The sequence below is a fragment of the Palaemon carinicauda genome, chromosome 41 (assembly GCF_036898095.1).
Source record: "Palaemon carinicauda isolate YSFRI2023 chromosome 41, ASM3689809v2, whole genome shotgun sequence".
Taxonomy (NCBI): Eukaryota; Metazoa; Arthropoda; class Malacostraca; order Decapoda; family Palaemonidae; genus Palaemon; species Palaemon carinicauda.
In genome coordinates, this window is record NC_090765.1 from 19708286 (window position 1) to 19734159 (window position 25874).

The 25874-nt window shown below is 42.0% G+C and overlaps 2 protein-coding genes across 4 annotated transcripts in view; one reads left to right on the top strand and one right to left on the bottom strand.

The window, feature by feature from the left end:
* The window catches only part of LOC137632263 (ATP-citrate synthase-like), a 369682-nt gene that overhangs the window by 220872 nt on the left and 122936 nt on the right, over positions 1–25874 (top strand). The window lies entirely within an intron of this gene.
* The window catches only part of LOC137632212 (ATP-citrate synthase-like), a 94311-nt gene that overhangs the window by 24160 nt on the left and 44277 nt on the right, over positions 1–25874 (bottom strand). Inside the window, exons 8-16 of the mRNA XM_068364098.1 lie at positions 23035–23166; positions 14499–14622; positions 14025–14140; positions 13619–13815; positions 12910–13069; positions 4540–4660; positions 3949–4085; positions 1396–1497; positions 252–360 (exon numbers count right to left, since the gene is read on the bottom strand). Of these exons, the coding sequence (XP_068220199.1) occupies positions 252–360; positions 1396–1497; positions 3949–4085; positions 4540–4660; positions 12910–13069; positions 13619–13815; positions 14025–14140; positions 14499–14622; positions 23035–23166 (1198 nt within the window). The remainder of the gene's footprint in view (positions 1–251; positions 361–1395; positions 1498–3948; positions 4086–4539; positions 4661–12909; positions 13070–13618; positions 13816–14024; positions 14141–14498; positions 14623–23034; positions 23167–25874) is intronic.

The following is a 25874-nucleotide window of genomic DNA, read 5'->3' on the forward strand; positions in this document are numbered from 1 at the left end:
ATTTATTAGTAAAACAAAAACAGGATACAGGTCAATACGGTCTTTGCTAAGAGCATTCTTAGGAATGAGCTAAGCAATGAGCTATAAAATACCAATTTTCTATGCTATGAATATATTACGAGCACTTCTCTGGTAATCTCAATTCTGTCTACAAAAGAAGTTCCTTAATTCACTTACCTTTTAATGTACTTCACCTACTTATGATAGTTAATTTATTCTTAATGAGTAAAAAATGTTTGTCAAACTTTTACCTTGTTCCAACACTGCAGATATAGGCATTCCTGCATACAAGAGTTCCTGGCCTCTTTCATCACTAATAGATGTCATAAATGATGCTGGTTTTCTTATCAAGCCAAGCTCCTGAAATGTAAAAGCCAAATATTATAGTAGTACTTATGTTATATACAAAATATGCTCTAGGGTATATTCTTTCTTCAAAAAAGACTCACATAAGCAAACACCATTCAAAAATTAAGGGACTGAGGTTGGCTATTCATAAGAAATTAAAACTACAGTAATTCCCCTAAATGAAAACATGATGTGTTTCAAGAGTGGGTTCTTAAGATGAAAAATACTTAGGTCCAACATAATCAAGTGAGGTATGCTGCTCATAACCTCAACCCCCTCGCTACTCTCCAATATTAATAAGTCAGCTGATCTGCTATAGTGAGATAGAATCAAGAATTATTACAACTAGTTCTGTTATAATAAAATACTTTCACTTATCCAAAGAGTGTTATTTAATGTACACAAAGAATCATACCATTAAAAGTTTGTTAGTTGAAATGTTTTGTAGCAACAATTTTTTTTATTTTACAATTGAAAGTCTTATAATGATCTATGATCTATTGAACATTTGGAATTTAGAAAGGTTGCAGGAAAATATTTTACATAGCAGCAACTGATCACCTTAATAACCAACCAATTCTTTATCCAGTGGTTATGTGTTAGGTTTACAGCAAAGCTTTTACTTTCAGTTTGCCTAAACATGTTGTACAGTACGGTATGCAAACCAACAATTTACACTAGGGTCAGTGACAACAATTAACACAGCTAAAGTCAGTTTTGAAACCCTGTTTATTACACAATAACTTTTAATCTTGCCAAAGAATATTAAAATGTAGCTGTAAGGTGAACTTGAAGATTTTGTTCTATGGTTAATAAAAACCTAAACCTAATTCAAAGGAACTTATCTGGAATTAATATTTGATAGTGCATGAGGCCAACCCTCAGCATGAGCTCAAGGTGACAATCTTCCTAAAACTACAAAAAATAAAAGGCCAGAAAAGCATAGAACCAAAGCCACATTCAAGGTAAATGACTAAACCTGAGCAGCATTGTAAAGCAATATTAACTTTTATAAGCACTTTTACATGCAATACATAAATGACTTACCCTAGCCCAATTGTAATCCATAGGGACAGTTGGTGGTGGAACTTCTTCTTTGGGTACAATGATGCCCTCATGGAGTAGGTCTTGGTAAACTTTATTAATTTCCTGGAAAATAAATGAGTTTAGTGGTTTTTGCTTACAATATCTGTATGGCCATACTGAACCTCTTGATAGTGTAAGAGGTTGAGTTCCAAATTACAAGCAGTACTATGTAAATCTAATGGTAAATACAAGATACTCATACTGTGATTCTATTTTTTTCTTATCCAAAAGCAAGGTAAAGTACAGTACCATATATTGCCACATATAAGACAACCTTTAAATTCTAAAATTTACCCATAAAAATTGGGGGTCATCTTAAATTACCATTCCAAAAATCAAACCTGAAAGTCTAAAATGTTTATAGTAGGCTATCCTCAGCCTCAGTATACTACGGTAATCACTGATATACATGAAAATATTTACATTATGAAATGCTGTACAGTAAAATGATAATAAAAGTGATAAAACCCTTTTCATCTTATGCAGCATACTAATGGTATTTCTTCATAACAGATAGTCCATTCAATTAATAATTCAATATAAAAATAATCAAATAATGTATTTTCTATGTGAACCCAGATGAATATGTGTAAGCATTGTCTGATGTCTCAAGCTACTGATACCGATATGTGCACATAAATAAAAAAAAAAGTATTCTTAATGTAATTTTCAAACTTATTCAAAATATCTTATAAAAATAACTTATTCACAGAGTTTACAAAAAGCTATTAGCATCATTAGTTATGTAAATGTGTTCATTTGTTACTTGTGATTGGCGATGATACAAACAAAACAGTGATTCCCATTTCGGGCGGCATGTATTAAAATTGCATTTATTTAATTAACTTGAATTTATAAGGATGCAGTATGTAAAATAACATTTGTAATAGCATCATCTTTATATACAGAAGGTCCTCAATTCACAAACTTAATAGGTTCCAAGAAGCTGTTTGTAAGTTGGAACCCTTGGGCTTATACCATCCTGCTTTTCCCACTAGGGTTGTAGCTTAATAATGATAATAATTGTGTCCTACTATCAACTTTAGAGCTGTCTGCATGGTCCCAGGGTATGGCTACTATCCCATATTATATCACTCTGTGTAAGCCTAATACTGTGGCTAAATCTTTTCACTTTCACGGAGCCATTATCCTGTTGAGGTACTGGGCTGGGGTTTTGTTACAGTCTTGTGGCTGTCATGCTGTCAAGTCTAGGGTGCATGGCCTGACTCCTGTCATTGCAGGCTTTCTGGTTCTTGAAATGCTGATCCTAGAATTTTTTTTTTACATAATGAAAACCATACATCACATCCTACAAAAATAGGATAGTATTGCACTCTCACGAGCTGTGAGGAGATTTGTAATCCCCTCGGTCCCATGTGCTGCTATTCTTATCAATTCCAAAGTCCTCTTTCCTCTTTCAATGTCCCACGGCTAGGAATAGGAATTCATTACGTTTACTAGCATCTCCAACATCTTTGCGGCCAGAATATAGGGAAGGTAAGCAGGGGCATTCCTTTGGACCTTATATGATGTGACTAGATGCCATTACCGGTTGAATAAAGGCAATTTATGATTAATAAGTTGTACGAAAGGAATTTATCACTTTATACATTTATAAGCATTGGCCACAATCACTTTTGGAACTACATTCATATGTGGTGCACTGGCACCTTACCCAATTATGGAGAATCATGCATTGAAGATAAAAATTGCTGCTCTAATTTCCTGCGAAAGTTAAATTCCATTTTGATATACCATAGGAGCATAATGGTAAGAAATTAAAACCAACACATTTCCTTATTTTTCATTGCAGTAAGTGAATCGTTGTATGTTAATTTCCATTTAGTGGCAAAATAATCTAAATCTATTATGAGTACACATGACATGACTCATGTAACTAGAGAGTCATTTTTTAATCCTTTCATGCAAACCACATCAATGAAATTTACAAGACAAGTACTACAGTGATTATAGAACTTGTATTCATCACAAAAATATTTTATTTTTCAGTACTGTACTTCTGTAATTGATATTCCTTTATAAATATATATAAAAGTTAAGTGATTAATCTAAGATTTCACTTGTAATTTTGAATCCATCCCATGTAAACAATGAAAAATATTTTGAGATAAAAAGTTTTTGTCACACCATGTACTGATATGCAGTGCATATAAATCATTGGCCAATGTTTTTGGACATAAATTGACAGTAAATGATATGATAAAACTAAAATCAGTCTTCCATATTATAATTAAAAATGTGAGTTACTCTTAATTATTTCTTGACTTTCACTGACATAATAAACTTTAATTCTACGGACTTGCATTATCAATAACTTTACTATTGAAACCTAAATAAAAAAATCCTTAGCAATTAAGGGACACATGACAGCTGGTAAACAAGGGGCAGGAACTAAAACGTGTACAAACACTTATATTATAGGAGAGAGTTACGTAGAGCATAGATGCCGACATCAAAAGGAAATATCGAGAAAAAAATTACTGCTCTACTTACTATTCCCAATTCATCAAAGCTTGAAGGCACGTGTGCACCAGCTGCAGCCAAGGCCTTGTTCTTGAAGACAGCAGTTTCTCTTTCAGCATTTGCACAAGCTCCAGCATGGCCAAACTGAACCTCAGATGCAAACATGTCTGGAATATTTAATGAACATCTCAGAATTGTATGAAATACTTTCAACCTGTAACAATTATGCTGATCAAGGATTTATTGCCTAAAAACATTTGTGGTATTACAGTACACAATTTACTGTTTAGTGATGAGACTGAATCTTGTAATAGTTGGGGTTGGAGTATACAACATTGGAATAGATTACTGTATAAAATTTGGGCAAAAAGCAAGGTACCAGCGTGAAATTTTATTGGGATTATTGTACAATAAAAAGGATTTATTTGATACAAAAGAAAGTCCTAAGGACCTAAATGCTAACTATCATTATCAAAATGTTACTTATCTTAAAATGAAAAACAGTACCTGAACAGTACAAAGTACCAAATTTGTTCTGTTAATTTCTACAGACCTTAAATCAGAGGAATAAAAACCACATTTAAACAACAGCAAAATAAAAAATCAAAGACAATAACTTACCAGCACAAGTTCCAATACACCAGGCAACAATGGGCTTGGAAATACGCTTGTCATTGAGTGCTTCAATTACTTCATACTCCTCAACACCTCCAACCTCTCCAAGAAGAACTAACATCTTAACCTGCATAGGGTAAAATAAATAAAAACATTATTCACCCATATCATATTCAATAAAATAAGAATATCTTTCAGATAGGTCATTGTTGTGTTGAAAAAATAAGATTCTATTGACTAAGAACAAAGAAATATACACTCTATGAGTTATCTTCTTATACTTTCTAAACAAATTATCTATAAACATGCGATTATATCTGTGGCCTGCACTTGTTCCTAGGTTCACTAGTCTTTAGTATGATCTCTGTACAAGCATCCACTGAATCCTCAGATATATTTGAACCAATAACCCAACTTTTTAATCACTTGACTGAAGAGAGGCTAAGATGCTCAATACCACATTGTTAATGGACTCATTTAGGATCCAATAGAGAACTAAAATATGATGCATATATAAAAGCAATAATGAAAATTAATCTATTGAAACTATCACTTATTTATCAATATCCACCCTTGTAATTTTGGTATAAATAAGCGTAAGTGAATATCAAAATTAAAATTGACAAAAATTAGTATGGTATAAATATGTAAATGTCTTAACAGATGCTTCAAAGAATATTCAAGAGATAAGTTATATTAAATTTATGAGATAGACTGAAGGTGATATGAATAATACTATACTGTATTAATTACTAAAATGACAAATTCGAAGATAATTTGTATTTTTCCTAACCATACAAACCTTAGCTATTTACAAAGGGTATTACTTTTAGCGTAGCTGAAATGGCGAGCCATTAGAATTTAACGAGGGTGTATTACCCCCGCGCTAGTTAGCGGGGGGGTAGGGAAGTGGTAGCTAGCTACCCCTCCTCCCCCTCACACACAGGTGAATACTCACTTTCACTTAGAGGTAGGACTTGTCTTGGGGGACAGGGCTGGCGGGCAAATATGTGTAAATAGCTAAGGTTTGTATGGTTAGGAAAAATACAAATTATCTTCGAATTTGTCATTTGTTCCGTAACCGAAATACAAACCACGCTATTTACAAAGGGTGACTTATCCCTTAGGAAGGGTGGAAAGTCCCCAGCCATACTGGCTTTGGCTTTACCCGGGGACTCAGAATCCGAGTGAGTCGCACTCGAGAAATGGAGTCCCTGCACCTCACAAGTTCCTTGCTCCGCAAGGAACCATGTGGCCTACGTAAGCTTGTGTGTGAAGGAAGAAGTGTGACTCGTCCTAGGCAGTTGACCTGGAGTTCCAGAAGGAACTCTGGGTTAGGACGTTCCCAATACCACCTCGTCAGGGTATGGGGGACGCGACAGTATTGACTCAATACTCGGAACACAAGGAAGCATGGTTTACCTGCAGAGGTTCGAGGTCAGCTATGCAGAGACCAGGATGCTGCTTCCCCGTAGAGGGGATGATGAAGAAAGAAGTAAGGGCCAGACATACTTCTTTCGTTCATGCAGACTAAAACCTGATAACAATGCCCTCAACCTTCTGCTACCTGTCCAAAAGGGAGCCTGAGGTTAGACCATCTGTTGTGTAGCCACCACAGAGCGATAGAAAATGTATCGAGACTCCTGTGGGTCACGCCCTGCAGGAAGCGGGCTGCGAAGGTCATCAGACGCTTCCAGACTCCAGCTTGTAGCACCTGCGTCACAGAGTAGTATTACTCGAAGGCGAGGGACGTTGCGATGTATCCAACATCGTGCTGTAGGGCGACGTGACGGGGGAGGGTCTGAAGACAGGACGAGATGAATGTCCTTGAGTCCGGGCTGAAGAGGTATACTGGTGACTCTCTCCCCATGTCCTCCTTGTGTTCCCAAATCGGCTGCAACTGAGGACAAACTGCAGCTGTTCCCAGCGCTAACCTCTAGATTCCTTACTGGCAAGAAAGAGAAGGTCTTGGGACATCAGACACAGAATGGAGACTCGAAATCTTGAATGAATCGGACCGAAGGGCCGGGACCCTCAGATTCTGAGTCTAGCCAACAACTCAGGAGCGAGCCTGAATGTTGCCTTCCCCTCTTCCTTAGAAAGGGGGGAGTAGTAAGAGACCAAGAAGATTGCTTACACACTGGCCGTGGCCAGAGTGAGCAGAAGACCCAAGGCGGAATACAATCCGAGGCCTGTCGTAAAAGGGGTCTTGAGAAGATCTCTTAAAGGACTAAAAGTCCGAGCCATGCTCCAAGTTGGAGGTCTTCCTCCGACTAGGGCAGGGACGATCGTAGCTTCGCATGAGCGAGGATAGATCCAGCGGGCAGGAAAGTTATCCCTTTAAGCCTGAAGGTCAGGGAAAGGCTGAGCGACAGGCTTCATTGCCGAGAGCGGAAAGGAGTTTCCTCCCGCCGAAAGGCAATAAGACTGTTATTGCTGGAGAAGAGGCCTCAAGGGAAGGGGTATATCTCCCACGGCACCAACCACCTTAGACTCTTCACTTTGCCTGGGAGACCCCTGTGGATGACTATCGCAGATGACGCGACCTCCATACCGCGACTGTAGCGGGTTGTCTCTTCTAGAGGAGGAAGCGTAGTGTCTCCAGGCATGAAGCCGAAGCGACGTCCCGGTTCGGGAGAGATGTCGCAGTGTGGTTGCTTGAGTAGTCTGCGCCGTGGGAGAAGCTCTCCCGGGAGTTCCGTCAGGGGAAGCAGAGGGTCCAGAAACCGTTCTGCGCGTAGTCCCAGTGGAGCTCTCCCATTGAAAGGTTGACAGACAACCTGGTCTTGTTGAGGCCCATTGTCCGCAGACAAAAAGGAGGGAAGACGCAGGCGTCGAAGTTGTCCCACCATCACCGGAATGCATCTTGCCAGTGTCTCGGGGACTGAGACTGGGGGGAAGACTAGCGGAAGCTTGAGGTTCCAAGCTGTCGCGATCAGGTCCCCCAGACCAGCACTTGCTGGTTACCTAAGGTCAAAGACCCCTAGGTACACTCTCTCTATGAGGCTCTGCTCGGATAGTCTGAGAGAAACATTCCCCTGCCTGGAATGAGAGAGCCGATGGTGGTATTGAGAGAATCTCAATCATCCCGGTATCTCTACTGCAAGATGTGAAGGTGTGAAAATGCGTCCCCTGCTGGTTAGAATGAAGTCGACGCCCAACGGGGACACTCGGCAGTAACTGTAGGATCTGAAGAGGGGCCAGATTAAGGTCCCTAAGCCTGCCTGAATGATGGAGAGGTATCCTTCAGGTCTTGACCATAGGCCTGGACCGGAACATGCCCCCCCCCCTTTCCTTTGACGAGTCCGAGAACCGCATCAAGAATGTGGGGAAAGGACGAGAATATCCACTACCATCAAGAGGCTCCATAGGTCAACACCCATTGCAGGTCTAATAGTTCCACTGGTCCCATAGGGCCAGGGAGTCCGGTTAAACATTGCCTGAAGCCACCGGAACTTGGATCGCCCCACCTGGAACTTATCCTGAGGCGACCGTTCGGACTATAGACGGGTCAATGAGGAAAGAAGAACTAGGAAACGTTTCAAGGTAGGGCTGAAAGCTCTGCTTGACTGAGAACAGGTACTGCGACTCTCCTCAGTCTTGCCACAGTCAACCGAAAGGAAGGCTCGGAGGATGTGGAAACAGAATCTGGCGTCCCCAGGTGGTCACCCATCCAAGTACCGACGTTGCTTAACCTCGCTGGATGGACGAGAAGCGGGGTTTCCAATGTGGTAAGGCCGTTGACTCAATATCATGGCCAGATACTCCAGATGTTGAGGCAGAGGAAGAGAAGGCTCCAAGCAAAATACCATGAGCCCATACTCATGGTAAGCATCCGGAAGCTTGTCCCGGTGCTGAAGAAGGTCGAAACCCGAGCCTACAGGAGTTGACCAGCCCTCCAAACAGCAGAGGGGGCGGAAGCCTGCCCCTGAGCGGCCAAGAGGAAGGCAGGGAGAGTTCTCTGGGGAAACAAACCTGCTATGCCACGGCGGGATAGCCACACTGCATCATAAGCAGGAATACTTGCAGTCTAGGCTGAATTCGACGAGCACCCTGGAAGATGGATGGAATGGAAACTGAAAGTACCCGTCCTTCTGATCCAGGGTTTTTTAAGGAGTCCTGTCGCCTCGTTACCAGTCTGATCGATTCTGCTGGCCGAAGTTTGTTCGACAAACTTGATCTGGGCTGAGAGGTCGACTATGGACATCCCCTCTCAGATCCTTCCTTACAAGAAAGGATCGACTGAGGGGGCCGGGGGTGAAGCCGTCGATGATCCTAAGGAAGACCTTCGCCTAAGGTATGGATCATTCTGCCCAACCGGGCAATTCTGCTGACGCTATGGCATAGAGGTTCAGAGACACTGAATTCGCTGACAGAGACGGCAGGCGCGATATCCTTGGCTACTCACAGAGAATATGCGGGAATGGGCATCGGGAAGCTGTCATTCGGATGAGTAACCTTAAGCATCCTCCCAGCGAAAAACCAGCAATCCTAGAGTTCGTGAACTCCTTTTAGGACTATGCCCCCCCGGGGGAGTCTCCCGTGCCATCTGTTCCTGACAGGAGAAAACTGCAATTGGACACCTTGTCCCAGTTGTCGTAGCCGATAACTTAGGCCGACGTGGTTGAAAGAAAAGGCGCTGGAGCCCTGCAGAGTCTGGAAGAAAGCACCTTGGAGGAGTGAAACCGGAAGTCGATTTACTCCGCACAGCAGCTGTCCAAGTCTCTGTCCTTGGGCACAAACAAACTCTTCTCAAGGATGGAAGGGTGTCTGAGGTCGTCGACCTCCACAGATGAGACACCCGAAGGAAGCCCTCAGTCAGCGCGTCCAGATGGTACAACATCGAGCTTGTCCGCAAGTTAGATACTAACGACGAAAGGCCAAGGTGCCTGAGCTCGAGAGGAGGAAAGTACCCTTGATCTTCCTGTAGCTTCCTTGAACCAAACCTCGGGCCGTAACCGAGGAGGGAAAGAACCTGGTAAGCTCCCAGAGGAAGAGGTAAGCAGTCACCCCTTGTCCGATGGAGAAATCTCGAACGGAAAGCCCCCCCCCGCCAAAAATCCTTCCAGGGAATGACGGGGAAGGGCTAACCCAGGTTCAGGAATAGAGGAGTGTTGTTCAGATCTCTCTTAAGTTTCTCCTATTCTGCAAGTGCCATGCTCTGTGTTTACGGGGTGAGACAGTGTTCTGGAAATACGCTCCAAAAGAACTCGCCAGGCTGGTCATGCTGCGAAAACCGAAAACCCCATTGGGAATCGTGGTCGCAATTGCCCTGGAGCTCGCGCGACGGGAATTCCTGGTGGTCGGCGGGCGATAAGACGAGCAATGGATACTGCAAGAAATAAGCCGACATTTGTGCGAAGAAACACCGTAGGTTCGCGCGACGGAACATCATCCGTCTGCGCGATGGAAAAAAACCGTTGGTTCGCGCGTGGGCGAACATTGGAGAGCATGAGCGTAGACGTGCAGGCACGTGGGCGTGTGGGCGCGCGGGCGCGCGGGCGAGTGGTCGTGCGGTTGCACGGGGGAGCGGTCACGCGGGCGCGCAGGCGAGCGGTCGCGCGGGCGCGCAGGCGAGCGGTCGCGCGGGCGAGCGGTCGCGAGGGTGGGCAGGTGGATGAGAGCGAGTCCGAGGCGGCGAACGCAAGCGTTAGCGCGATGGCGAGGAAACGCGCTGCCGCGTGGGCGAGGAGGACTGCTGGCGATATGGATCAACAAGCGATCGGTGGTGAGCGCTAACTCACAGGTTGGCGATGGCGCGTTGTGATATGCCGACGCGATGGTCGAGCAGTATGCGCAGGTGAGCGATCGTGCGATGGCGAGCAGTATGCGAAGGTGAGCGATCGCGAGCAGTGATCAGCATGCGCAGGGTCGCGCGATGGTGGTCAGCATGCCAGGGTCTCGCGATGGCGATCAGCATGCGCAGGTTGGTGGTCGCGCGATGGCGAACAGCCTCTGCAGGTGGGCGATCGCGTGAAGGCGAACAGCATACGCAGTTGAGGGTAGCGCGATGGTGATCAGCATGCGCAGGGTTGAGCGATGGTGATCAGCATCCGCAGGTGTGCGGTCGCGCGATGGCGATCAGCATCCGCAGTTGAGGGTCGTGCGATGGCGATCAGCATCCGCAGTTGAGGGTCGCGCGATGGCGATCAGCATCCGCAGGTGAGGGTAGCGCGATGGCGATCAGCATCCGCAGGTGAGGGTAGCGCGATGGTGATCAGCATCCGCAGTTGAGGGTCGCGCGATGGCGATCAGCATCCGCAGTTTGAGGGTCGCGCGATGGCGATCAGCATCCGCAGTTGAGGGTTGTGCGATGGCGATCAGCATCCGTAGTTGAGGGTCGCGCGATGGTGATCAGCATGTGCAGGTGAGCTAGTAGCTGGCGAACCATGTTCCTTCAGAAGTGTTGGAGAACGTTGGCGCTGGCTGTAACACACGTGGGCGATTCAGAGATCGCTGGCGGGCTGATGATCGCTGACGAGCTGATGATCGCTGGCGAGCTGATGATCGCTGACGAGCTGATGATCGCTGACGAGCAGAGGGCTACGCGTGGAAGCCTGCGCAAAGAAGAAGAGTCCTTGACCCCGACCTGAACCGAAGTTCTAGATCGCGAGGGCGAACGTGGGCGCACAGGGCGCGTAACAGGAACCAACAGGAACCGCAGGGAAGATCATCTTGAAAGCGCTGACGAACAGGAGAGCGCTGATGAGCAGAAGGGCGCGCAGGGAAACCCTGACACGCAAGGGAAGAACCCCCGTGGGGGCAACCCTTTGCCCCGAAGGGATCGTTGTCCGCCGGGAGACTGATGTCCGTCGGAAGACCGCTGTCCGTCGGGCAGACCGTTGTCCGTCGGGAAGACCGTTGCCCGTCGGAGGACGAGATCAGACTGCTGTCCATCTGCACCAAGGCGGAAGATCAAGAAAAAGGAGTTGTAGGCTGCAAACGGAGATCCAAAAAGGCGCCTCAAGCACCCTTATAGGGAGATGAGAGGCCCTTACGACGAGGCGGACGGTGGGCCTTACGGCGAGGGAGGCCAACAGCAACAGAAGAAACCTCCGAAGAGGAGTCTCTATGAGTGTACTCTCTCGCGAACGAAAGAGAAACACTTCGTGGAAGAGACTGGTCAGCCAGTGACCTAAAAGGAGCAATCCTCCGAAGAGGAGCTCCTGCAGTTGCCCAGCCCCTTGAGCGAAACTGCAGGTGCGACCGCTCAGCACCAAGAGCATAGTCGCACGAAAAAAAGGCAAGAGAAGAACCCCCCAAAAGGGGAAAAACTCAAGCCTGGACAGGAAAAACTTCCCTCGGAAGGAAAGTTATCCGCCCAAGGAGGCAAGCCTCCTGACTGTTCTAAAATGAACTGGAGAGCTGTCCGTCGACACGGGAGTACTACCAGTAGAAGGAGACACGCCCCTGACGAAAATACAAGGGGGGAGGCAGCAACAGCCGAATCCCCAGGACTCCTCCAGACAGCTCACACTGTTGCTATATTACAGAAACGAACTATATCGGTAACTGTAAAAAAATAAAACAAATAATATTAGTACACATTCATTCCCCCGGGAAGGCTCCGAAGAGGAATCCCGAGGAAAAGGAACAAGAATTACACAACAGGCACGTGCCCTCACAACCACTTACACTCGCGGAAGGAGAGCTGTAACCAAAACAGAATTATAACAATTATAATTATGTAACTATGTAATTATGTAATTAAAAAGTGAATGAACACTAAAGAAAGAACGAAAACCCCGAAAGGAATCGTTCTAAACAAAAAACAACTACAATTAGATTCATAACTAATTGATACAAACGTACGGCGTAGCAACCCCCCACACGGAAAGGAAGCTAGGCTACAAGGGCGTAGTAACACGTAGTAAAAGGGGAACGACTTCAAGAGAGAGAGAGAGAGAGAGAGAAAGACATAAGTCAAACTCGATCGCCACCCATAAAATACGCCGTGGTGGCCTAACTGCCGAGGCCTCCACGTAGATATCGTACACTACACACACACATCTGAAAAGGAAACTTACTTATTTCTATACTCAAATATATATACAAACATGAAAACATGTTTACATATATATTGAGTAAATGAAAAGTAAGCGATTAAGTAAAGACAAAACAGACAATGGCTGCCAAGCGAAGACCAAGACAGAGACGTCTGTCACAGTCCGAGCCAAAAGTTAAAGTGGGTATTCACCTGTGTGTGAGGGGGAGGAGGGGTAGCTAGCTACCACTTCCCTACCCCCCCCGCTAACTAGCGCGGGGGTAATACACCCTCGTTAAATTCTAATGGCTCGCCATTTCAGCTAGGCTAAAAGTAATACCCTTTGTAAATAGCGTGGTTTGTATTTCGGTTACGGAACAAATGTATTTTACCTCAGGGTTATCATGGTAGCGCATGAGATGATCCATGAATGTTGTGCCAGGATAGCGATCTCCACCAATAGCGACGCCCTCGTACACTCCATCCGTATTGTGTGAAATGATGTTGTTGAGTTCATTTGACATGCCACCAGATCGTGATACATATGCAACACTGAAAAGATAAAGCACATTAAAAATAGCTACAAAATATGTGAATGAACTTGAATCACATAAGGTCATGCCATCAAATCATAATAAAATACAGTACAATACAGTATACCATATTCAAATTTAATAGAAATCCATCTAAGTTTACATATATCATTAGTTCCCTCAATTGCATATAAAACATATAAATCCTCATTTTTTTCCCTTTATAATAAAATTTAGATGTGATATGAATCCTCTATGCTCTCTTCTGTCCTATATTTTGTCTGCCTAAACTCCAATCAAATCTAGGTCTACATCTATTTATTTTCTATGATTTTTTCTTTCAAATACCTGGTAATTAAAATGATCTTTTAAGTGCTTATTAAATGAAAGAAATTGACCAGAAAACAAAAATCTAGTTTCAAGTAACCCCAAAATACGGTAATGTTTAAATGGGGCCAAGTATCACTCCATGATGACAGACTCTATGGATATAAATTAGGAATGCAAGATCCTCAACCTCAAACAAATATTACTCAGCCTCAAAAAAGTGTTAGAGCCACTACATTACCTTCCTGGTCTGTACAGTTTAGAATGCAATATGTTGTCCATCATTCCACCAGTATTGCCAATCTTGAAACAGCCTGGTTTTATGCCACCAACGGTAGCAGGACCAATGATTGATACTCCTTTTTCATTGGCCCGTTTAATTAATATCCTTGTCAAGTTCTCTGGAATACCCTCGGCAATGATGGCAATAGTGCGAATCTGGAATATAGAATTCCATAATACTTTATGCATTAAGGTAACAAGTCAATTCTAAATTAGAAAAAAAAATCACTAATGAATACGTTACATTAGTACTCAAATGGAAGATTAAACAATAGTAATGAATTTCCATTCATAAATAGTTACTACAATTTTTTCTATAGTTTTTATTAATCTGGTGAATGTTTCAAACGGATAAAAATACACACCTGTGGATATGCAAGTGTCTCAATGGTTGAATCGTATGCTGATCGTAAAGATGCAAAGTTGATTAAAACATCAGCATCAGGATGTTTTTTAGTAGCATCTGCCATATTCTTGTAAACTGGAAAAATAAAAAATTCATGGCAATAGCTGGAAATAACTTGGCTTTACGTACCAGGTGCTGTAAAGGAGTAAATAGACTTTAAAGTAGAGAAATTATAAATGGGAAGGAAAAATAATGTCAAGTAACTTGAAACAATTCACCTTACAATAGCTACACTGCACTATGATGTGTTGTACTTTGAAGTTGAACATTTTTAAATGTGAAATAAGAAATAGGAATGACATAAACCAGCACCTATACTTTGCTAATTTACTGGTCTGTTATTGTTCTCCACTCATTTCAGTCACTCCCTAGGTTCAACTTGATTACTGTACTTTATTATGAAAGGAACTTTGGATAAGTATATCTTTCTTACCTGGAATAAGAATCTCCTTGTGTCCCCAGTAAAACTTCTGCTTGTGATCACCCGTAAATGGGTAAACCATGGCTGATACTGATGGCTCAAGTCGAGAGCAGACAAAGTCAAAGTCCAGCATTCCCTAGAATATTTTCATTTACAGTAAAAAAGAAATACTTTCAAAACTATAAAATATAGAATAATTTTATGAACCATGTAGAAATATTTGTAAATCTGAAATGATTAATGGATCATAAAAAAAACACAAATGAGCAGAACAAGAAATATAAAGATAAAAAATACTGAACTAAAGGAAAGAAGTAAATAAAAAAGTTCTTCCCTTTATTTTAACAATTTCTTAAATACTTCTTGGAGACCAAGTCTTCTGTATAGATCCTGTACATTACTTATTTCACAACTCATCAGTGCAATATACAGCATTGCCAAAGAATAATTTAATTGCTTTAAAGCATAGAAATCAATTACAATACCTTGTATTTCTGGTCTTTATAAATACTAGACACTTCACTCACGATTTAAATGATAATGATTAACTTTTAACCTGATAACTTCCACACATGCTTCCTTATGAATCCTGGGTTACAGGCAAGTAATAATCTAAATTCTTGTTTAGCTTATTGACAAACATCTCTAAAACCTTTCAGCTTAAGTAATTTTGATATAGTATCTAATTATTCAAACATCTCTTTAATCCCTCAATTAATTACTGTACTTCTATTTTATCATTATTTTCCTCCCATATTGTGTATCAAATAAGTTATGAATCATAAAGGATCAATTATATTTCCAAACCGATACCCTGTTTACAATGGGTATGAGATTTTTCTGATTTGCTCCTCTATTTTGGATAAAACTTCACTAAAGAAGTTTTATAAATACAGTCTACAGATGTTTCCAGTTCTAAATGTCATCTGATATTGATTACCAAATGTCAAGGTCATTAGTACTATTCGATTTTGTACTACTGCATTCTAATCCACAATAACTTTAATCTACAGTTATATTCCTATGAATATAAAAAGCTTTTTCTCAATTCAATGTTTAAACGAATAATGTTATTTTGATTATAAAATAAATTTTTGAATATACTTACCCGGTGATTATATAGCTGCAACTCTGTTGCTCGACAGAAAACTCGCCAGCGATCGCTACACAGGTTGCGGGTGTGCCCAACAGCGCCATCTGTCGACCAGATACCCAGCTCTCAATGTAAACAAAGACTCAATTTTCTCCTCGTCCCACTGCGTCTCTATTGGGGAGGAAGGGAGGGTCATTTAATTTATAATCACCGGGTAAGTATATTCAAAAATTTATTTTATAATCAAAATAACATTTTTCACATCTAATTGGTGAAGTACTATATTCTAGTTTTGAGCTTTCGCAATGCAGGTGTTTTATCTTCATCTTAAATCTTGAACTCGTTTTGGATAGATTTAATTATGGTGACAAAGAGAGTATGGACTTTCTTTCACTTTTAAATGGCCGACCCTTCCCTTAGACGGAAGTGTGTTTAGGCTTTTAGTAATTATCTTATCACGTTATAGATTTTCCTCTATATATTTTATATCTCTCCGCCTTTATTAGGCCTCTTCGATTAACTTTCCATTTATTATAAACATATAAAATAAATTTTAATGTTTTGTTTATATGCGACCTTTCCTGAGAGTAGGCGGTCCTAACTTGGAAACCGAAGTTAATCAACGTTGAGCCTTTTATTTCGTAATAAGCTTTTAAAGAGCTAAGGATTTAAAACTTTTTAAATGTAATATGAAAGAATTTCTTTGATAGTCTTCGTACTGTTTTCAAAGATGAACTAACGTTTAGTTTATTTATGCTACGCAGTTGTTGACGTTCAGGACGTTCAACATGCGCTCTATCGTTACGATAGAGAGAGAGTGTATCACGGTTTCACTTTGCAGTAAGAGTAAATCGATTCTGACGTTTTGTTCATTCTTTCTTAGCTTAAATGTTTTAAATTCTAAATTAAAGGAACTTTTTAATTGAAAAACCTTTCAGTTTTTTCCTTTAGTCAAATAACATGTTTTTTTGACGAAATATAATTGGGCTCTTCTCTTAGGTGCGAAATCAAGAGAGAAAGAGAGAGAGAGATAGAGACGGAGGGAGAGAGAGGAGAGAAAACGTTCCGTTCAAGCGGGTAACGTTGTTCTCGAGTTACTCTCGTCCCTAGTCTCTGTACGGGGAGGAAGGATAAAACGTTTTTAGTTTTTTATTCTCGTCCCCAGGCTATGTGCGGTGAGAGATTGAAAACGTAGTTTATAGGAACTAGTGTTTAGTCTCTTTCCCAGCCACTGATTTTTTTATCTTAAAATATGTTTTCTGTTTTTTGCTGGTATTAATGAGCTTGCATTATACGACTGATTTCGCAATTACTACCTTTTAATGAAGGGTAGAATTGCGTGTTTCAGGTAGAAATCAGTAAAAGTTTCGATTTCAGTGATATAAGTGCAAAACAGAAAATCGAAGTGATAAAGTGATATGCGCAAAGTGTTACAGTGTTGCGTCCGAGGGTTCGTCTGTTCGTGCCTGTCGTTCACCTAGTCCGGGACCTCTTGCATGCTCCCAAGCCCAGGGGAGAAGTAATGTCAAACGACTTATGGGTTCGAGAGGCTTTGATCAACGAACAGACGTTTTTCCCTCTATGGTATCGGGTGTATCTTACCAAGATCTCCCCTACCATTAGACGAGAGAGACATTGTTTCTCCTCGTCATCCGAAGGCTTTTCGCATAAGAAACCTGTCACAAGGTTTCGAAGCCCTTAAGCGAAAGTCAGTCCTTTCAGGACAGGTCCAGCGTCCTGGTTAGAGCCATTAGGACAGCTCTGACCCTATGCAGTCATCGGATAACTGCTCGCCGCCTAACAAAAGCGTAACACAGACTCCGAGAGTCTTTTTTGTTGGCAAAGTGTTGCGGTCACAGACGTTACCCTCGTCTCTTACCACAACCATTTCCGTTGATCCTTAATGGGTTGTATGGCAAGACATGCAGTATATGCTTGCCTCCCTTATGGAAGACTATTCTGCCGATTAGTCCGTTGAGTCTAGCCGTTTATCTCATCGATATCCTGGCTTTCAGCCAACCTAACGTTCCTTTGTGCTTACTGTTGACGTTGGCGTAGCTAAGTCACGTCAGTCAGGTTGTTTAGAACCACACTCGATGCGGTCTCGTGTGGTTTTTCAGCCGCATTTGGACGTTAGGCCACTTGCTGATGCTCCTGTTGACGTTCAAGACGTTCACTAACAATCGGAGTTGACTTGTTTTGACGCTGTGCGTCAACCTCCGCATTCTAGAGTTGTTTTGACTGCTCAGTCTAGGCAGTCAAAGCAGTCTCGAGTGGACGCTGTGCGTCCTCACGCACCTTTTGTGGTTGACAGTTCAGTTGTTGACAGTTCACAGTCTGTCAAGCAGTTACATGACGTTGCGTTCTGGTCCGCTACTAATGCACCAGTGAGTGTGGACTCTGCTTGTAAAGCATTGCCACCACAGTAGGTCTCTCCCTTGCTTGAGACTCAGCTTTTATCGGACAAGGTTCCTGTAGATGAGGAAGTTGCTGTTCCCCCTCCTACTGATATTCCCTTGAGGACTCTGTCAGATGGAGAGGAGTCTAAAGCTGCTTAGCCTCCTATGGACTTTAATTAAATCATGATGATTTTTTTAAGGATCTTTGTCCGGATCTTTTTGTAACTGCTGCTCCTCGTTCGCCTAAACGTCAGAGCTTACACTAGGCCTAGCTACTTCGAAGCCATTGTTTTTAAGCTAGTGCTCTCTCGCTCTCCTAGAGAGCTTTACGTTGGCTAGGCGACTGGTTTTTCACCAGGAGGAGTTTGGGGGATACAGCCTTTGCTTTCCCTTCTTTTAAACTTGCTTATAGAGCGAGAGTCTGATATGACACGAGAGAAGTTCTCGGCTTGGGAGTTCATGCCTCTGCCCAGATAGACTTCTCAAATCTCGTAGACTCTCCCTGGCGCCTGGCCAGGAGACGCTCCAAGTTTTTTACAGGTCAACTTCACAGCTGTTTTCAAGCCTTTGAAGTTTTGCTGTACAATTATGTCATGCATAAACAAGGCTTTCAGGGATGGAAAGCGGTACCGCCTCAGTCGCTAACCCCGTCTGTGGCCGCACCTGCTCCCGTAGACCCTAAATGGGCTTTGCTGCAAGACATGCAGTCCAAGCTTGCGTTCTTGATAGAGGACTTTAATGCGGAGAAGGTTGCTACCGAACCTTCTGGCCAACAACCTTCCAACCGGTCGGTTGTGCGCCCTGTTGACGCTGAGGTAACCTACTCGCGTCTGCCAGTTGAGGTGGTTCCTCCACCGATGCGACCCAGTGTGGGTTGCCAGCCGCACGTTGTCGTTAAGCGACGCTCGGAGGTGGTTGTTGACGTTCAGGACGTTCAACAACCAGCAGAGGTGACTTGTTTTGACGCAGTGCGTCAACCTCAGCAACCCGGTAGGGTGTTGACTGCACAACCCAGACGGTCTAGACAGTCTCGGGTTGACGCTGTGCTTCCTCGCGCACCCATGGTTGTTGACAGTTCACAGGCTGTGCAGCAGTTCCATGATGTTGCGTCCGGCTCCGTCACGCATGCACCAGTGCGACCGGACTCAGCGAGCCAGACGTTGCCCACTCCGTTGCCGTTTCCTCATTAGTTTTCGGATGAGGAACCCTCTGATGAGGACGTTGCTGAACAACAAGACGATCAGCCCCCAGAATAGATCAAGCCCTGCTATCCATCCAGAAGATGCTGAAGAAGGAACGCTGCTCAGTCAGGCTGTGGATGAGTCTGGTAGGGACGCTGTCATCCCTGGAACAATTTGTGTCACTAGGAAGACTACACCTCCGTCCTCTTCATATCATCTAGCTTTTCACTGGAAAAAGGACAAGACGCTAGAAGCAGTCTCGATCCCGGTTTCCGAAAAGATAAAGTCTTGTCTGACTTGGTGGAAGGACAATATCAACCTAAGAGAGGGTCTTCCCCTGGCTGTTCAGACTCCCAACCACGTTCTCTTCTCGGACGCATCGGACGTGGGCTGGGGCGCGACACTAGACGGTCGGGAATGCTCAGGACTGTGGAACTCGAGTCAGAGTATCAACTGCAAGGAGCTGTTGGCAGTACATCTGGCCTTGAAAAGCTTCGAGTCTCTCCTTCGAGGCAAAGTGGTGGAAGTTAACTCGGACAACACCACGGCCTTGGCGTACATCTCCAAACAAGGAGGTACCCACTCACTGACGTTGTACGAGATCGCAAGGGACCTGCTCATCTGGTCAAAAGGTCAAGACATCTCCCTAGTAACGAGGTTCATCCAAGGCGACTTGAACGTCATAGCAGATTGTCTCAGTCGGAAAGGGCAAGTAATTCCAACAGAATGGACCCTCCACAAGGATGTGTGCAAGAGACTTTGGGCCACTTAGGGTAAACCATCCATAGATCTCTTTGCAACCTCGCTGACCAAGAGGCTTCCAATCTATTGCTCTCCAGTCCCGGACCCAGCAGCAATACATATAGATGCTTTCCTCCTCGATTGGTCACATCTGGATCTCTACGCATTCCCACCGTTCAAGATTGTCAACAAGGTACTGCAGAAGTTTGCCTCTCACGAAGGGACAAGGTTGACGTTAGTTGCTTCCCTCTGGCCCGCGAGAGAATGGTTCACCGAGATACTGCGATGGTTAGTAGACGTTCCCAGTAGTCTTCCTCTAAGGGTAGACCTTCTACGTCAGCCACACGTAAAGAAGGTACTCCAAAGCCTCCACGCTCTTCGTCTGACTGCCTTCAGACTATCGAAAGACTCTCGAGAGCTAGAGGCTTTTCGAAGGAAGCAGCCAGTGCGATTGCTAGAGCAAGGAGAGCGTCTTCCATTAGAGTCTACCAATCGAAGTGGGAAGTCTTCCGAGACTGGTGCAAGTCAGTTTCTGTATCCTCGACCAGTACCTCTGTAGCTCAAATAGCTGTTTTTCTCCTATACCTGAGAAAAGGACGATCCCTTTCAGCTCCCACTATCAAGGGCTACAGAAGCATGTTGGCATCGGTCTTCCGGCATAGAGGCTTAGATCTTTCCGAACATAAAGATCTGCAAGACCTCCTTAAATCTTTTGAGACCACCAAGGAGCGTCGTTTGGCTACCCCTGGATGGAATTTAGACGTGGTACTAAGATTCTTCATGTCAGACAGGTTGGAGCCGTTACAATCAGCCTCCCTGAAAGATCTCACTCTTAAGACTCTTTTCCTGGTATGCTTAGCCTCGGCTAAAAGAGTCAGTGAGATTCATGCCTTCAGCAAGAACATCGGATTTTCGTCAGAAAAAGCCACTTGTTCGCTGCAACTTGGTTTTCTAGCCAAAAATGAGCTGCCTTCTCTGCCTTGGCCTAAATCTTTCGATATCCCCAGCTTATCGGAGATCGTAGGCAATGAACTAGAAAGAGTCTTATGCCCTGTTAGAGCTCTTAAGTTCTGTTTAAAGCGTACTAAACCTTTACGAGGCCAATCTGAAGCTTTATGGTGTTCAGTTAAGAAACCATCCTTGCCTATGTCAAAGAATGCTTGGTCAGACTTTATCAGATTGTTAATACGAGAAGCTCATTCACATCTGAGTGAGGAAGACCGAACTTTGCTTAAGGTGAAGATGCACGAAGTTAGAGCTGTAACAACTTCCGTGGGCTTTAAGCAAAATATATCTCTGCAAAGTATAATGGACGCAACCTATTGGAGAAGCAAGTCAGTGTTCGCGTCATTTTACTTGAAAGATGTCCAGTCTCTTTACAAGAACTGCTACACACTGGGACCATTCGTAGCAGCGAGTGCAGTAGTGGGTGAGGGCTCAACCACTACAATTCCCTAATTCCTTATCCTTTTAATCTGTCTCTTGAAGTGTTGTTTTTTTATGGGTTGTCCGGAAGGCTAAGAAGCCTTTCGCAACCTACTTGATTTGGCGGGTGGTCAAAGTCATTTCTTGAGAGCGCCTAGATTAGGGGTTTGATGAGGTCCTGTTGTATGGGTTGCAACCCTTGATACTTCAGATCCTAGGGGTCGATCAGCATCCTAAGAGGATCGCGAGGCTCCGTAAGGAAGACGTACTTAAAAGGCAGAGTAATTGTTCAAGTCGACTTCCTTACCAAGTACCTATTTATTTTGTTTTTGTTATTTTGATAACTTCTAAAATGAAATAAAAAACTCTTAGCTCATAAAAGTGTAAACATATATTACTGGTCTCTACCCACCATCCTGGGTGTGAATCAGCTATATAATCACCGGCTAAGTTAAATATTGAAAAACTCCAGTTTAGCAACAGCGAGTAAAGTACGTCTTGTCGACACCTCGACAGAGAGAAAATTGAGTCTTTGTTTACATTGAGAGCTGGGTATCTGGTCGACAGATGGCGCTGTTGGGCACACCCGCAACCTGTGTAGCGATCGCTGGCGAGTTTTTCCGTAGAGTTGTCTGTCGAGCAACAGAGTTGCAGCTATATAATCACCGGCTAAGTTAAATATTGAAAAAGTAGAGTACAGTACTTTATTCACTTCTTGCCCCTGCAAATTTGCATAATTTATGATTGATTGGTAATGGCCAAATGCACCAAATAATGTTTCAGATAGGCATTTGGATAACATAACTTTGGTATATATGCTTTAAGAATTGATCATACATTTGCATTATTTTAGAGAGAGAGAGAGAGAGAGAGAGAGAGAGAGAGAGAGAGAGATTAGTACTTTTCTTACTCTCATTTTGGCATCTTTCACTTTATATATAGCACAGTATATGTATTACACCATTATTGAGCTTATTGTACAATGGCTAAATAACTGCATAATTTTAATAGTACTAAGTTCAACTGACTGTTTTGTGGCTCTGTTGTGGAGAAAGTTGATAAGGGGAAATTCTTCCTATGTTAAACAATAACACCCACTTTATTCTTCCATGCTGAAAGTACCTTGTAAATAATATACAGTAAATCTTCTGTACTGTACTTTGTTCTACCTACCTTGTAAAACTGTATATATATGCAAAGAAAAATCTTTTATAAAAAATTACAAATTCAGGAAAAAATAAAGACCAAGAACTACACTTTGAGCTCCCAATGTATAGAAGCAATGGCCACTTGTAGAAAAATACTGTACAGTACTTGATTTCCTTGTTCCGGATAAGTTTGATAACATTCCCCCCAACACCCCCCCACACACACACAAATGGTATCTGCCCAACAGCCGAATGAGGTTTGTATCTGCATGGAATTCAGGATCCACGAGGTTATCCCCCCAGCATATGACCTTATAATTGGGAATGAAGTGACCAGGATTCATTAAAACCACAAATGTGTGGATTCAATGAAGGTATTGTATAATAATAATAATAATAATAATAATAATAATAATAATAATAATAATAATAATAATAAAAAGGATCTATTTAAAAAATCGGTCACTTACAAAGAAAATAAAAAACCTTCACATATTCATTTTATCTTTATCAAACTGTAATAAAAGCTTCCAGATAAAGTTATTACTTAGTATTCCATACCTGTACAGCTCTGGTCTGCATGCCCCAGATGATGGCCTTTGAATTCTTATTGAAAAGTTGCTTACTGCCATCCTTTTCCTCGCTTGATGAGTGCTCCTTTGTGATTGTCTTGCGCTCTGGACGTGGTGATTGCTAAAGAAAAGATACTTTGGTAAATCATCTTGTTGTAATTGAACTTGCATAGAAAATCCACGTATTTTGAGGGATTAAATAATAAAAACAAAATAACTTTTGTAAGAAAGATACAGAAAATTTTTATCTACAATATTAATCAAACAATTTCTCTTTTTAAGGCCAACAGTAAAGTAACAAGCAATGGCAATGAAAAATCCATATTAAATTCTCATTTTTAAAGATAAATTATACTTTTGAACAGAGAGCAGTAAGAAAATATGGCAACAAATGGAAAAAAATAAAAAAGACTGCTGGACTACTGTTTCAATTCTAGTACTGTACAGTACAGTAAACCATTTGTGTACAAATACAAAATTCATTACTCAAGCATGATACCCATGCTTCACTATACAGTGTAGACATGGGGACTCACATAGGAAAAGGAAAGAATAGTCAAAAGGGTGACTTCAAAATATTTGGATCCATTAATGGGAAGATTATGACATTTAGACTGAAAAATTGAGAAACATCCCAGCCTGATTTTGCTTGGGCACATGATGAGTAGTAAGAGTATCAATCAATAGATAGGGAGTGGGAGATACAGAAGTGATAGAGGGCTAAGGAGTGGGAAGGTAATGGTTACAGGGCATGGATGAGGAGGCGAACGAGAATAGAGAGTGCTAACAAATTTAGGGAATGGAAAGATCTAACCGGATGATTAGCTTGAGATTGTGAAATCAAAAGCATAATTTGTGGAAGATATACAGTAGATCACAAATCAATCTAAAAATGAAATGATGCACAATCTCTTCTTTGTCATTGGGTCATCGTCAGTAGTCCATACTTTAAAACCTATCAAATATGCCTTAAATTTATACAACTATTCATAATGAAGGCTATAAATCACTAAACATATCAGTGAACTGAACAGACATCATAAGTTGTTAAAAGTTAGTGCAGACCTGTCAAGGAAGAGTTGAATGAGTAAACCACACAAATAAACAACAACAATTCTTGATTAGTGACAAAACTGTTTCATTCAAGGTAATCAGAAATACAGTCATTTAAATTTTGTAAAGCTATTTGTGTATTATTTTTTAAATGAATTTATAAAAAACTTGTATACAATAATTATAAGGAGGAAATAAAACAATACTGTGTTACTTGGGGAAGAAAAAATAAAAAAAAGAAAACTAAATATCAAAATTCTTTATCTAACTTTTGCTATCACATCTTCATAAGCTAAATCTTTTTACAAAAATAATTACACCACTGAAAACTATAGCTACTCTTAAATTTCCATTGCTCATAGCATCCATTAAATTTTATATGGAAACTAAAGTTAATTAAAACTTTAATGTTACACTCGCATGCTGTCTATTTTTAAAACTGAGAAGGGAGTGATACCGATACTTGTCTAAAGCCAACGGACTTGAAGAGGCAGTAGATGCTATTTTAAATTTTATTTATCATTCAAAGAAATTTAAACTTGGAAGTAAATTACTGTATAAAAGTAAATTTTTACAATTTACTCTTTTCAAAAAAGGACATTTATGAAATTATCTGCAAATTGTATGTGGCTTTGATCAACCATCCATCCTAAAATGTTATTTTTATTAATAAAATAAATTTTTGAATATACTTACCCGGTGATTATATAAGCTGCAACTCTGTTGCTCGACAGAAAACTCTACGTTCAAAATACGCCAGCGATCGCTACGCAGGTAGGGGGTGTACATCAACAGCGCCATCTGTCGAGCAGGTACTCAGTACTCAATGTAAACACAGAACCAATTTTCTCCTCGGTCCACTGGGTCTCTATTGGGGAGGAAGGGAGGGTCCTTTAATATATAATCACCGGGTAAGTATATTCAAAAATTTATTTTATTAATAAAAATAACATTTTTCAATATTAAACTTAGCCGGTGATTATATAAGCTGATTCACACCCAGGGGGGTGGGTAGAGACCAGCATTACTTGTTTACATTATTATGAGCTAAGTATTTTGTATTTCATTTTAGCAGTTATTCAAAATAACAAACATAAAATAAGTACCTGGTAAGGAAGTCGACTTGAACAATTACTCTGCCTTTTAAGTACGTCTTCCTTACGGAGCCTCGCGATCCTCTTAGGATGCTGAGCGACCCCTAGGATCTGAAGTATCAAGGGTTGCAACCCATACAACAGGACCTCATCAAAACCTCTAATCTAGGCGCTTCTCAAGAAATGACTTTGACCACCCGCCAAATCAAGTAGGATGCGAAAGGCTTCTTAGCCTTCCGGACAACCCAAAAAACAATAATAAAACATTTCAAGAGAAAGATTAAAAAGGTTCTGGAATTAGGGAATTGTAGTGGTTGAGCCCTCACCCACTACTGCACTCGTTGCTACGAATGGTCCCAGGGTGTAGCAGTTCTCGTAAAGAGACTGGACATTCTTAAGATAAAAAGACGCGAATACTGACTTGCTTTTCCAATAGGTTGTGTCGATTATACTTTGCAGAGATCTATTTTGTTTAAAGGCCACGGAAGTTGCGACAGCTCTAACTTCGTGTGTCCTTACCTTCAGCAAAGCTTGGTCTTCCTCATTCAGATGGGAATGAGCTTCTTGTATTAACAGTCTGATAAAATAGGATAAAGCATTCTTTGACATAGGCAAAGATGGTTTCTTAACTGAACACCATAAAGCTTCAGACGGGCCTCGTAAAGGTTTAGTTCGTTTTTAA